This window comes from Dama dama, chromosome 19 (genome assembly GCF_033118175.1).
Source record: "Dama dama isolate Ldn47 chromosome 19, ASM3311817v1, whole genome shotgun sequence".
Taxonomy (NCBI): Eukaryota; Metazoa; Chordata; class Mammalia; order Artiodactyla; family Cervidae; genus Dama; species Dama dama.
The window spans coordinates 22,105,817-22,119,787 of NC_083699.1; the positions used below are offsets into that span (position 1 = coordinate 22,105,817).

A 13,971-nucleotide genomic window follows, 5' to 3' on the forward strand; every position below is an offset into this window, starting at 1 on the left:
TAAATGAAACAATTTAGCTACAAACTACTTTTCAATTATGAAAATAAAAATGAAGGGGACAACATGTACTACAATGAATAGGAAATTTGCTGAAAATAAGGGGAAAAAGGGAGGCAAAAATCAGATCATATTTTTAGAAAGATATTGCCCTATATCCTATCAATGTCATTGACTAATCTCCAATCAGTAAATGACAGGTTTTTTCCCCTATAGAACAGTGATTTTTATTTACATATATTATAGTTGTTGATGGTATCTGCAGCCAGATGTCTGGAAAAGGAAGTCATTTCCCCCCCTTTCAGTTCCCAAGAGGCTATTAACTTTAAACTGACGCAAACTAGTATTTAGACACAATTCCCTAGCTTCTACCAAAAATGTAACTATCTCCCTTGTCAAATAGTTCATTTTTGTAAAAACATTTCAGCAGGCAAGATAACATCAACTGGGTCCGAAGCACTTAGCTTAACATTTTTTTATCAGGCAGCCAATAATTGATGACATAAAGAAGTTTCTCATTAAAACTATTAAAGTGACAATCTGATTATACAAAATGATATGTCCAATGGCACCATGAATTATGTGACCTAATGTTTCACAAATTAGAGTACACATGCCTTTATCATAAAACAACTAACTTTTCATAAATAACTTATGATGGGAAAGTTTGTAGATTTGGTAGTTTTCTATATTTATTCACTTGATAATCTTGGGAAATCTTAAAATCATGGCCATTTGGGGGAGAAATAAATATCCATATTTTATGGTTGTCTCATTCCATGTATCACATTCTGCAGTCATGATTATAAAATTATAGCTTTCAACCACTAAAAATTATAAAATTTAATATTTAATACTTCCCACTAATATCCATTTTATAATAAAAATATAAATTACTGCTCTGCAAAATCTGTGATTTAAAGAGTGGGAGTGTTTCCAAAGCATTGTCATGGCAGTTGCTATACCATTGCATTATCAGGAAAAGGCATTTAAGTTAAAATCTGAACTGTCTTTGTAAGTTGTAGCAGCACTGGCCATTTGTACAGGAGACAACACCTTATTCTCGAAGTAGCTAGCAGCAAAGCTACCATCAAGTAAAAGTCAGCATTAGAAAGAACGAAGACAATGCGGCACGATATTTAAGACAAACCCTTGCCAGGGAAGGAAGACCGAAAAACACTAGAAATAATAAGACAGGATAACCAAAGAACAATGCTGTCTACTACACAATTTTGCCTAACAAGGAAGTCTCTGTCTCTTTGCTCTTATGCTGTGGAAATAAGTGAACTTAGAAGTTGATAAGATGAGAAAAATCCACAATTCCTCACATATTCCACAGAAGAAATAAATGGAAGAATTTCTGGTAAAGGAAAACTAACATCAGATAGAGGAAATAGGTAAGTGCCAAAGTGTTCTAATTTAAAATAATTTATATATAATGTTATGGTGACTAAGGAAAAATTGAACTACTTTTCAAGATTTCATCCATACTTTAAAATCAGTATAATTCTGAGGGAAAAGGAGAATAAAATGGTAAAAATATATACACTTAGAGGAAATTTTGTAATACATGCTATTTATATACATTTTCATTGTCTCAAGATTTAGGGGTGAAACATAAATAAATAGTATTCCTTGTATCTTGAATAAAAAATAAAGCTGTCTCCTAGTGATGTCAACTTACTGTATCTGGAAATATTAATTGAAAGTTGAGGGGAAGGATAAATAGGGAAATTGGGATTGACATATACATACTACTATATAAAATAAATAATTAATAAGAACCTATTGTATGGCACAAGGAACTCTAAACACTCTATAAGGGCCTATATGAGAAAATAATCTAAAAACAAAGAGTGGATATATATGTATGTATATCTGATTCACTATGCGGGACGTCTGAAACTAACAAGACTATAAATCAACTGTACTCCAATAAAAATTTTTAACAATTTAAAAAGAAAGTTGAGGAAGCGGGTTGTTGGTGTTGTTGAGTCACTAAGTCATGTCTGACTCTTTGAGACACCATGGACTATAGCCCACCAGGTTCCTCTGTCCATGGGATTTCCCAGGCAGGAATATTTTGGAGCGAGTTGCCACTTCCTTTTCCAGGGGATCGTCCAGACTCAGGGATCGAACCCACGTCTCCTGCACTGGCAGGCAGATTTTATACTGCTGAGCCACCAGGAAGCCTGAAGAAGTGGGCCCCAACGCTAAAAGATATATTCTTTAGATAGATAAAGATTTTTAAACATTTAGTATTGTGAATCCACACAGCCAGAACCAAGTTCTGCCCTGGGTTATATGGGATGTGAATTACAATGTCAACTAGGGTCTACATATAAGTTCAGGTTTTATCCTTTTTTAAGGCTTTATCATAAACATCTTTAACATGCTGGTACAGGCTCCCCCAAATAATTATTGTTTCCACTTAGTGATCCATCTTGAAATCCCTACTAACAGATGCTCCCAAGTACTCAGAAAGAGTTCTACATCAAGGTACAATTACTATGGAATGGGTTAGATTTAGAGAATAAACTTTCTGTAAACAATTTATAGACACTAAATGTCCAACTGAAATTGAAAGTATCTTGCAGCTTGACAAAGATGAAAATCTATCTGCTAAAGCTCTGTCATTAAAGGAAAAGGGCTCAGAGATCTCTCTATAGCAATTTATAATATTAGTTGTTTTCCTTTTAATGCTACATTATTTTAGTCAAAAATATAAATAGAAAACTTACCCAAGTTCTCTGATCAGGCAGTTGGAACTGGGAGCAAAATTGAAACAAAAACAAAAAAATTACTTCTGTATAGGTATCTTTATTGCAATCTATCCTTTGAGAAATTAACATTTATACTAAGTAATATTTGCTTATCATGTAACTATACCTTGAGTAAAAGCCTTTGTAATGGATATTTTTATAACACTGAGTTTTCTTTATTTACCTCAATTAAATTTTAAGAATCAAGGTTATAAACCAGAATGTTCTTTTTCCCAAGAAAGCTAAATACTACTTACTACCAAATCTTAGCAAAATAGATACTTCCTTTTCATTTGTTTCTACTGACTGCAAAACAAGATTCCTAAATTTTACTTTAATAACTAAAATTTAAGCAATTTCCTGCAAAAAAAAATCTAGTCTCTTATATTTTTATAGCATTAATGACAAAGAAAATAAATACTCAAATGTGAATCTCTGAGTAACAGAAAGGTAGTGTACTTAGAAATAAACTGGTTTCTATTAACATGGGACCATCAGCAGTCTGAACTCCAAAGAATATTAATGAAAAGAACTACAAATGTTTAGTTATTTGTGACAATTTATGACAAGACTCACTGGTGAAAATGTCAGTGAATTACTGGGTTGGCCAAAAAGTTTGATTAGGTTTTTCTGTAAGATCGTATGTAAAAATCCAAATGAACTTTTTGGTTAACCCAATAGAAGCTCTACCAGGAAACACAAATGTTATAGCTTTAAAAAACATCATGTTGCTTGTATAAAGGGGATATACCATGCTTTCTTAGGTTACAGTATCTTCAATAAGGAATATACACAGTTTTTAAGGGTGAAAGGTTTACCACAGAAGAAATCTAACACAAGAAACACTTGTTGAAAGCAAAGGAAAGACGAAGGGCAAAAGACTTACGTGATTTTCACATCAATATACACATGAGAACTTGGGAAAAGATCTCAGTCTTTTTCCCAGTTCTTTGGAATATTGTAACAAGTAGACACTTTAAATGAAGAAAGTGAAGACACTTTAAAATGAAGAAAATAAAAAAAGAATGAATAAAGCACAGAAATGTAAGTAAAATAGAGTTTCCGTTATAGATTAACACAAAGCCAAATATCTGAAATTGAAATATATAAATAACTAAAAATAATATTTAAAGTATAGGAAAATCAAAAAAAGGTATAATTTATCACCAGTTTTATACTAGTATAATTGCCAAGTGATTTCTATGGCAATTCAAATGAGCTGTCAATGTGAATGCAAAGTACCCAAAATGCAAAGTACCCAATGAAATGGACATTCCAAAGATCACAGGGTAATATCATTTCCTCCATCTCACCTCCTGTGGCTGTCATCTTCTTTTCAAAATTATAATCTAAGACTCCAAATGTAATTTTCAAACACATAGTCAGAGAGAAACCCTATACTACTTATTTCAGCCTTATGTTAAACTAACTTATTTATAAGAGAAAAATAGAAAGTGAAATAGTGCTCTAGTGGCCTGACAGAGCAAACATACTTCTCTAAGAATTGAACTGAGAGGAATTTAGACCCTGAGAATGATAAAGCCAGCATTTATCTTTTGATTCTGATGTATATGTTCCTATATGTTTTCTGTATTTTTGTCAAGGATTTTAAAAATACATATTTTCTTCTAAAAGGCAGTAAAATAGCCTAATAATTTATTTCCAATAAAATTTAATAAATATCCAATTTATTTGGATAAGTGAAAATCAAAGTGTTAGTTGCTCAGTCTTGTCCGACTCTTTTCGACCCCATGGACTGTAACCTGCCAGGCTCCTCTGTGCTTAGGATTTTCCAGGCAAGAATACTGAAGTGGGTTGCCATTCCCTTCTCCTGGGGATTTTCCAACCCAGGGATCAAACGCTGGTCTTCTGCATTGGAGGCAGATTCTTTACCATCTGAGTGAAGTGCCAACTTTCATTGATTAGTAAGTATGTACAGGGGAGGCAGGCAGGGGCCGGTGCGGGCAAGGCAGGACAGAATACAAAGACATACAGAAATTATAAAATTTTTACAATCAGAGAATACCACTACAAAGCATTTACATATCTATCTTTTATAGGTTTTCCCTAAAGCATGGAAAACATGTGGTCTCCTTTTAATTATGATAACAACCCTAAGAAACAGATAGAGGTAGATAACCCTGAGATAAATACCATTATTCTTATTCTGAAGATGAGGATATAGAAGCCCCAGAGGGACCATGTGATTTGCTCCAAAATACTTTAAATGAAAAATGAAGTTGTGAATGGTCTTAACCGAGCACTTATCTACCTACAAAACGATGGCAAGCCCTGGGTGCAGAGGAGGCAAGTCCTTTAATTTTGGTGGCATGCTTTGGTGTCCAAGACAGCACCAAAAACACAGCAAACATCCTTCCAGGTATTTCTAGATACTTGATGTATCTCTACCAAAGAAACTGGGTTCAGGGGATGGCAGGAGGGTATTTTACTGGTACTCCTTCATAGTCAAAACAGAATACTTCTGCATCCAATGATAAAGAGAGCTTTTCCACCTCTAGATCCTTCCACATGCCAAGCACAGTGCTAAACATGTCATGTATGTGAGCACTGGTCCTTTCAGCTGCCCCTAGTAAGGCTGGAAGGGGTACACGAATTACACTGATACAGAAGGCTCAGAGAAATGAACTACATGGCTCAAACTTGAAGCATTTCTGCTAATAAGTAGTAAAGCCTGTTCTAAAGCAGTTATTTCTGGCCCCAAATCCTAGGCAGTTTCCCTTTGTTTTCATTTGTTTGTTTATTTGTTTGTGGGAAGGTGGATCTTGAGGCTGTGATGGAATTGATAAAGTACCAGAAAGAACAAAAAAAGGTTCTGCTGAAACTTCCGAACATATGAGGCAAAGTTTCTGAAAGAACAGTCCTTGTGTGTGTGCTCAGTCACGTCTGACTCTGCAGCTCCATGGACTGTAGCCCACGAGGCTCCTCTGTCCATGGGATTTTCCAGGCAAGAATACTGGAGTGGGTTTCAATTTCCTACTCCAGGGGATGTTCCCAACCCAGGGATCGAACCTGAGTCTCCTTTGTCTCCTGCATTGCAGGTGGATCTGCTAAACCATCAGGGAAGCCTAAAGTCTGAAAGGACAGACTGCTCTGGAGGCTTGACGAAAATTCAGGGCCCTGAACATCTCTCAGGTGACACTCTTTATGCCCTCTATCGCAGTGACATACAGCCATCACACACAAAAACAGCCACAACGGTTAGTTATCAAAATAATGAAATATTTCTGTCGTCATTCATAAATAGCCTTTGCCCCAACTACCCTGATGTCCTCCTGCTGCCCCGGCCTCCTCCCGAAACACCCTTCAGACAGCCCGCCAGCCAGCAACAAAGCACGAACAGTTGGCCAGCAAGGGCTTCCAGGACCCAGCTCCCCAACGGCAGGAGCCCCATTCAGATTGATCAGTATTCATGACATATGATGTGTTAAATATTTTACTGATCACTATTGAGTACTCTTCTTCCAGCAACATGCAGCAATAGTTAGTCCCATATAACAAGACATGACATTCTGGTGTGGGAAGGACACCCTCTGCCACTGTGCTCCCATAGGTATATTTTCAGTGATCTGAGCGGGTGATTGCTATACTCCCAAGCTCCATACACATGCCTTATCTTTTGCTATCCTTCATTAATTTTGTGAATATTAAAACATAGCAGATTTTCTTATATCATTTGATTAAAAGTATGCATATACTACATTTACAACAGCTGCATGCACATGTAAAGATGTTAGACAAAACTCCCCATTTTCTGAACCAGTAAATTTGCCTTAGCTAGCTAGAAATCTTTGAATTTCAGAGAAGATAGGGACCTTACACCCACTCCTTCATCTAATAAGTAAGGAAACCAAAAGCCAGGTAGACTGAGTCACTCAAAGACACTGAATCCTGGCATTTTTTTTTTTTTTCCCTCCCTTAAACTATATACCCAGAGCACTTGATTCTGAAATGATTAGTTACTAGATTTTAAAGATAATTAGAATATAAAATAGATTGATTTATTATAATTAAAACTGTAATTAAATTAAATTACAGTTATAAGGATAACTATAATATCTTTATAAGCATTTAATTAGAAAGTTATCAAGAGAGATACACTTTTTGTATATCTGACACAAAAATGCACTTTATGCTCAGGTTTATTAGCCCACGAGACCAACAAGTGCAATTCAGATCAATCTAAATGTGGAAAATAAGTACCTGATAAACATATACTGTTTTAGGACTTGCTTTTCCATAAACTAATTTAAGAAATTCCTTAATTTTCTACACAAAATGAATACTAACTGGAATATTTCTAACCCTTTTCATACTAAATCATATATTGTTTCAGGTTAAAACAGAGAGAATTTTTGAGCAATGACAGATCTCGCCACTCAACCCAGAATATGGTATTTCAGCTCTCCTACTTTATTGTCAAGAATTTGGGAAAGTGCTTTTAAAAATGAAGAAAGAAGCAGGAGCAGAGAGGGTGAGGGTGAGGGGTGGGGGAAAGAGTCATATCCCAAGATGATTAAATTTAATTGTTTCATAGCTTTCTGTAAGATAAGTTGCATAGAATTTTCCACCAATTTTATTAGAGAAGCATAAGTTTTGGTTTGAATATATTGGAACAGAACAAATCAGTTACCTCTGTTGTCAAACATTTTCATAAAAGTTTTGCTTACTATCTATAAGGAGCTTGTATCCTTAATAATGAGTAAATTTAAAAAAATTATTAAGAAACCAGATTCGAGATGTTTATATATTCCTTCTTTCAATATAATTCTCCACACTTTAATTGATGTATAAACTAGTTTTTTTTTTAATGACCAAAAACGTGGGGACATAAAGATGAACCAATTAGATAGCACTGCTCTGTACTTTCTTTGCAGTGAGAAATTATACGTATTTTGATAAATGGACACAACTCCATCCAGCAAATAGCTCTGTGTATTGTGGTGAATTCTTGTGCAATTACAGAACTTTGCTGGAATGCCCAGTGGTCTCTAGATAAATTCCTTCACCCTCTATGGTAACAACTTGTCAGGTAGACTCATTTCCTGTTTTTATCTAAGCACTAAAAGAACACGAATGACCTTCATGAGTTTGGGACAAATTGCACAGTGATCCATTTCTTACAATCGCAAATTTTTTAAACACAAAAGACAACTTCAATATTTAATTTCTTAACTGAATTTTGCTCACTCCAAAATACACTTTAGCTCAGCAAGTACTTAATAGGGAATAACTTAACACTGAACCCATGTTATTTTTACATATATATATCGACTACTTTTTCTTTAAAAAGTTTGGATTTTAATTCTGCTAGAATTTCCTGTGTTCTTCCACACCAGCGTCATAGGAAATCCTAATGTTCTCAAGATTTCTTTCATTTCATTGCACCTGCTTTTCAGGATCAACAAGTTAGTTTACAAGCTTGAAGTCTCAAATTCAAAATACTTACTTGTGGGTGAAATAAGAATCCTGGAGAAGGCCTCAAGTATTTCTCTTTTAAAGCTTCAAGTGGGTCAGTTAGTTTTCTTTTCTCTACTCTGAAAGGTTAAAATTAGATTTTGGAGAAGAATCAGTCTCACAGATCAATCCCTGCATAATCGCTGACATTTAAAACAGCTAACAATAAAGCAAATGGTAGGTTGCCGGGAAGCACACTAATAAAAATATAAAGACATCTGTTTCAGTTCTTGAAGAATACTCGTGGCACTTCTGGGTGCTCAAAGAAAGAAGGTCCTTTTTAAAATGGAAAAATCCTATTGAATGAGTAGTAATACTAATAATAATGAGAAGGAAATGTTAAAAACGAAGTCATAAAATTGGAGGCATCACTCACAAGTTTGTACCTTTCCACTGCAAATGTAGACAAAAATGCAGGCTGATTTCAAAAGCCAGTGAAGAAGGTTCACTTTGAAAATTAAAGTCGTTTTCTATCAATAAGGCGCTCCCACAAATCATCATTCTATGTCTTTTACATTTATGAATGCCAGCAGGAGACTTTCTAAGCCTGCTACACACCCCGCTAGCCGATGCTGATAATAAACAGGGTAGGTGAAAGAGCGGTGGTAGGAAGAGGATAAAGAACTTTTTGAAGATAAGGAAAGACTTTATCAAACTTATCTATACAGTTCTTCTGCTTTAGAACGGTTTATCATTCTATTTTCTATCAAGCATATAAGAAATGACATTGTGGATTGAATTAATTTCTTTCACCAACTGTTGGTGATTTCGTTTTAAAAAATATTCAATAAGTATACTTTTAAAATAGTTTCAGAATGAATAGAAGCAGCTTCTGTGGTAAGTTGCTTCCGTTGTGTCCAACTCTTTGCAACCCTATGGACTGTGGCCCGTCGGGCTCCTCTGTCCCTGGGATTCTCCGGACAAGAATAATGGAGTAGGCTGCTGTGCCCTCCTTCAGGGGATCCTCCTGACTCAGGGATGAAACCTGGGTCACCTGCACCCCCTGCATTGGCAGGCAGGTTCTTTACCACTAGTGCCACCTGGGAAGCCTAGAAGGAGCTTCGACTTCTTGAAACTGCATATATGTTATGTTTTACATATACTCTTTCACTTATTGAAATCAGTGCCCTTATACCCATTTTATGGATGAAGAAGACTTTAAGACGTGAGAAAGCTGAAATCTCAACCCAGGTCTTACACTAAAACTGGGTTTAGGTCTTTTATGAGCTTGGTGAAATGAGATGCCTAAAGCTTCAGTTGAAACTGATGTACCAGAAAGAAGACTGAGATTAGAATAAGCAGGTGGAAGGCTGGGAGATGATGGAGAAGAGTGGAAGGGGTATGTAGATGAACTGGAAGTTCATTGCCATTGGGAGGGTCTAAGAAAGAAAGCTTGAGAAATTATCTTCACAAAGGGCTGAGAAATATCACTGAGTTGGAAATACAACCTTACTGACCATGTGTAATATACAAGCTACACACAAAATATGGAAGATTTGGTTCCCCCCCCTCCCTTTTTTTTTCTTTCTCTGTAAAAGAACTGCCACATAAAAGAAAATACAATCATTGGGTGGATGGTGGGGGGGTGGGGTGGGGAGTGCCCAAGCAAGGTAATGATGGCTTTGGGACATTTTTGTTTTGTCCTTTTCTATGCCCCTTGTCATGTTCAAGTAGGGGTAGTCCTTAATGAACTGGTAATGTTTCTTGGTTAACATACATAATAAAGGTAGAAAACGAGTTTGAAGTGAAACGAGTTTGCAGCTCTGGTACCTACCAAGTTATAGGTGCTCAAAAAAATATTGTGAATGAAGAAATTGAACAAAACTGTCTCCTGATTTTAAAAAAAAAATTAGGCAAAAATATCAAATACTGCCGGCTTAAATAAGTACAATAAAAAATTGCCTACATTTTCCATTAACTCTTAACGGTGTTTATGATTTGAATGAGAAAGTAAACGTGAAAATGCTCAGTGATATTTAAAACACATCGCAAGCACTGTTATTGTTGTTTGTACACTTTGAAAAAAAACTAGTATTTAAAAACTGAATCATCCCGAATGGTCCAGTGTTAACTGAGAACTGGACCTAAGAGGCTTTTTATTAAGCATGTATTTCCCCACCCTAAAAAATTTTGGATGCAAAGGAAATTGAATAATGCAGGCATTAAACACAGATGTGTTTTTAAGCCGATCATTCACATCATTTACAAAGCATTTTTGTGATCAATATTTCATTTACATGGGGCTTCTAACAGATTTACTTAGAAACAGAATCGGACCAGCACTCATTAAGGTTTGTGTTGGTAGGTTAATAAAGAATAAACTCTAGCTCTGTCCCATTTCATTCCAAATAACCTGACCCATTTAAGTACCCACACATATTTGCATTAATCCTTCAGGAGCCTCATTCTTCCGCCACTTGACAACTTGCTTTAAATATGGCTTTCCCATATTTTCCACTTAAAAAAAATAATGTGTTTAAAAATAAATTTATTGTCAAGGGAAAGAACTCCATGGGTCTATTCCAAAACCCCAAGTTCGGAGACATCCAAAAATAAGTCCAAAGCTAATGAGTTGACTTTCTGAATAAAAAATGAATTCACCAGATCAAACAACTTTACTCTGTTTTATAACAATAATAAAAAATGGTTTGTTGAAAGTCGTAACTTTAGCGTATAAAAACTACCTTTTGCGTGTCCGTCCACACTTAGCGGTCTCCCAGCCTCCCTTACCTGTAAATGGGGTCCATAAAGAAAGGAGTGGGTCTAGCATGCTGTAGGGAACCATCGGATGCTGGTCTTGGTTCAATGTTGCCTCCTTTCTTCTCCCCAAACACGTGGTTTTTACGAGGCTCAGTCAGCTTGGTCCCACTGGCTCTGCTTCTACTGCCCATACTTAGATCCAGGGGCTGGTCTTGGCTTGCAGCTGGGGTCGCCGAAGGCTTGGCAGGTACTGGGGTTAAGGGCTTCTCATCCTTGCGTTTAGTGGTGAGATCAAAGGGAGACTCAGAGCTTCCCTTCTGCAGTTTCTTTACTTCACTTGGTGATTGGGGCTCCATTTTCAAAGGTAACGATCTCAAGTCTCTATCAGGAAATGGGTACATTGATTGAGAGAATGCTGGAAAAAATGGGAGGGGAAACATGGAAGGGTAAGGTAAAGCTCCAACTTTTTTGTCTTGCAGCCCCACCAGTCCTGTTGAACCAAAGTATTTTTCAGCAATAGAAGCAATAGCCTTTATAGAATCATTCACAGCTCCTGACACCGCAGTCTGCTCCTCTAAAGATGGTGAGAAAATGGAATGATTGCTGTATTCTTTCTTATTATGTATTGAAGCCAGATTCTGAAGAGGGCTTACTTTGTCTTTGAACATTTTACCATTTTCTTTAAATTTCTCTTTATCACTTTCAATGTCACTTTCCAGATCAGAGCCCGAGGTTGTTTCCAGGTCACTGCCACTTGGCGTACTGACATCATCAAGGTCACTACTCTCTGACTGGTCACTGATTTTCTCAAGGGGCCTCTCTTCAGAGGACCTCTCGGGCTGGAGCTCCACTGGCTTATTGTCCCCTAGAGGTGGGTGTTTAGATAGTGCCTTCAAAATATCCTGTGTGGCTGGTAGTATCTGAGGATGTGTCATGAGGGGACTTTGACTTTTGTTTGTCTGTTCAGTACTTGACAGTCCTTTAACAGGAGAACTAGCAGGTATCAAAGGAGGCCTGTGGTACAAGCCGGAAGGAAATAGACCAGGGAAGCTAAAAGAAAATCCAGGAGCTGTTGGAAAGGTAAGACCAGCAGGATGCCTATTGGCGCCAAAATAGTCAGCAAGGCCCGGGTTGGCATGACTCATATTAACCATGGACGTTTTATCCATAGCTGGGGTTCCAGGAAGTGAAATGCCTTGGCCAAAAAATCCACCTGCCGCAAAATGGTTCTTGCCCTCACAAAACCTCCTGTGTTTATTTAAGGAAGACGTAGTGCTGAACATTTGTCCACAGTCTTTGCACTTGATTTGGGTTCTGCAATCAGCATGCATGCGCTTATGACGACAAAGGTTTGAAAACTGAGTATAGGATTTATGGCAGACCTCACCTGTGTGCAAACAACAAAAAAGAATCTCAGGCTTTATGGCAATTGCTTCTGAATTTAGCAAGTATCACAAGTGGTTTACCCCAAATTTCAATTAGGAAGCCAGGAAAAGACGTTGGAGGCACCAAAGTGGTGCTCCAAACACAGAAAACCCCATTTCACTAGATTCCAAAGCAAGGCATCCAACCTGACAAATGTCTTGAGACAGCACAAATACTTCATATAAATATATATAAATATTTGTCACCCCCACTACATCATATTTTGCATCATATTTGTGTATTCAAATATTTATTAAAAAGTCAAATTCCAGCATGCACTAATTTCCCAACCCAATGACGACACCATCAGAATCTTTACAACATAAATTCTTAAGATCTGCTAAACATGAAACAGAACAGGAATCCCTTTAAAATTTTAGACCATTTATAGATTTCTATATTGTAAGCACCAACACAAAAGAAACAGCCTTCCCCTCCCCCAGAAACTTCACCTTTATTCCCTCTTCCCTCGGGGAAAAAGCCTGTGACTGCTCTACCATTATTTAATTTGTATTATATCATATGCTCTCATCATTCACACATCAAAGCCACACAACAATGCACATTGTGTATTCTGAGGCATTTTTAACAATCATTTTCATGATTTGAGAAAGACTGACATAATTTACAATGGCGCTATTTTAAGCCTGCAAAGGAAACTAAATTGAATGTAGCCCATCCTGCATTGCTGGTTCCCATGAACTATGAGCACGTCCTCTGACTTCCCCTCACACCAGTGGTTGTGCTAACCTTCCTGCATTTATGAAACCCCGTCCTTGGGAAACATGTCCACTTGTTGTCATATCTTCTCGGGTTATCTTGGGGCTTGACTTGTATGCAGTACTGCCAGCTACGGCAAGCGGGGGAGAGTGCATGGAATGCTCGAATCCAGTCAGGGTACACTAGTGGGTGCGGCTGGAAATAACCCTCTTCCCCCAGAATTTGCCAAAAAAGTAGAACATCTTCTTCCTCATATATGTCTGAACAGATCTAAGTATATTTTAAGACCAAACTCCTTGACCCTTAATAGCTCCTTTGCTATGTAGGAATCCCACTCATTCCACGTCTCGCAAGATTATAGTATCCATTTCCCAAGCATCACATTTTTACGTTACTTTACTAAAGATGAGTCCCCTTTACGTGTGAGCTTACTTTCATGCTTCTGTGCATGTTAATCCATGCAGAAACATGATATGCCTTGTTAATAATTGTTGAAACAAATATAAGAAATCAAATTGAAGATAAAACGCAACATTTCTTTCTTTCATGTGATGACTGCCTTTAAACTCCTAAGTCAAAACAATAACAACTAAAAAAAAAAAATATTCAAAGAAGATTTTATGAACCTTCAGTCATGCAAAATTCATCCGGAACTTCGATTATCCCCCACACCACCAAACAGGAAGTACCAAGTGATTCCATATCTATTTCTTTTACTACTAACAATTAAAATGCATTGCTACACGTATCAATTGTGCTTAGTACCATTACAGGAGCTTTCAGCTGTGGGATGATTCATGACACTGTAGAGTCTAAAACATGCATTTTAACGGGAAGAGAAAACGTGAGTTATTTCTTTTCAAGTCATTCTATTGGAATATTCAACAGAGTC

General features: G+C 36.8%; 1 protein-coding gene across 12 annotated transcripts in view; it reads right to left on the reverse strand.

Annotated features, from left to right (window-relative positions):
* MECOM (MDS1 and EVI1 complex locus) overlaps positions 1 to 13,971 on the reverse strand; it is a 606,212-nt gene that overhangs the window by 22,287 nt on the left and 569,954 nt on the right. For 8 of the 12 annotated variants that reach the window (XM_061168278.1, XM_061168285.1, XM_061168277.1 and 5 more), the window contains 3 exons: positions 10,965 to 12,321; positions 8,227 to 8,314; positions 2,739 to 2,765 (listed from right to left, as the gene is read on the reverse strand). In XM_061168278.1, the coding sequence (XP_061024261.1) occupies positions 2,739 to 2,765; positions 8,227 to 8,314; positions 10,965 to 12,321 (1,472 nt within the window). The remainder of the gene's footprint in view (positions 1 to 2,738; positions 2,766 to 8,226; positions 8,315 to 10,964; positions 12,322 to 13,971) is intronic. The other 4 variants (XM_061168283.1, XM_061168279.1, XM_061168282.1 and 1 more) reach the window with 2 other exon arrangements.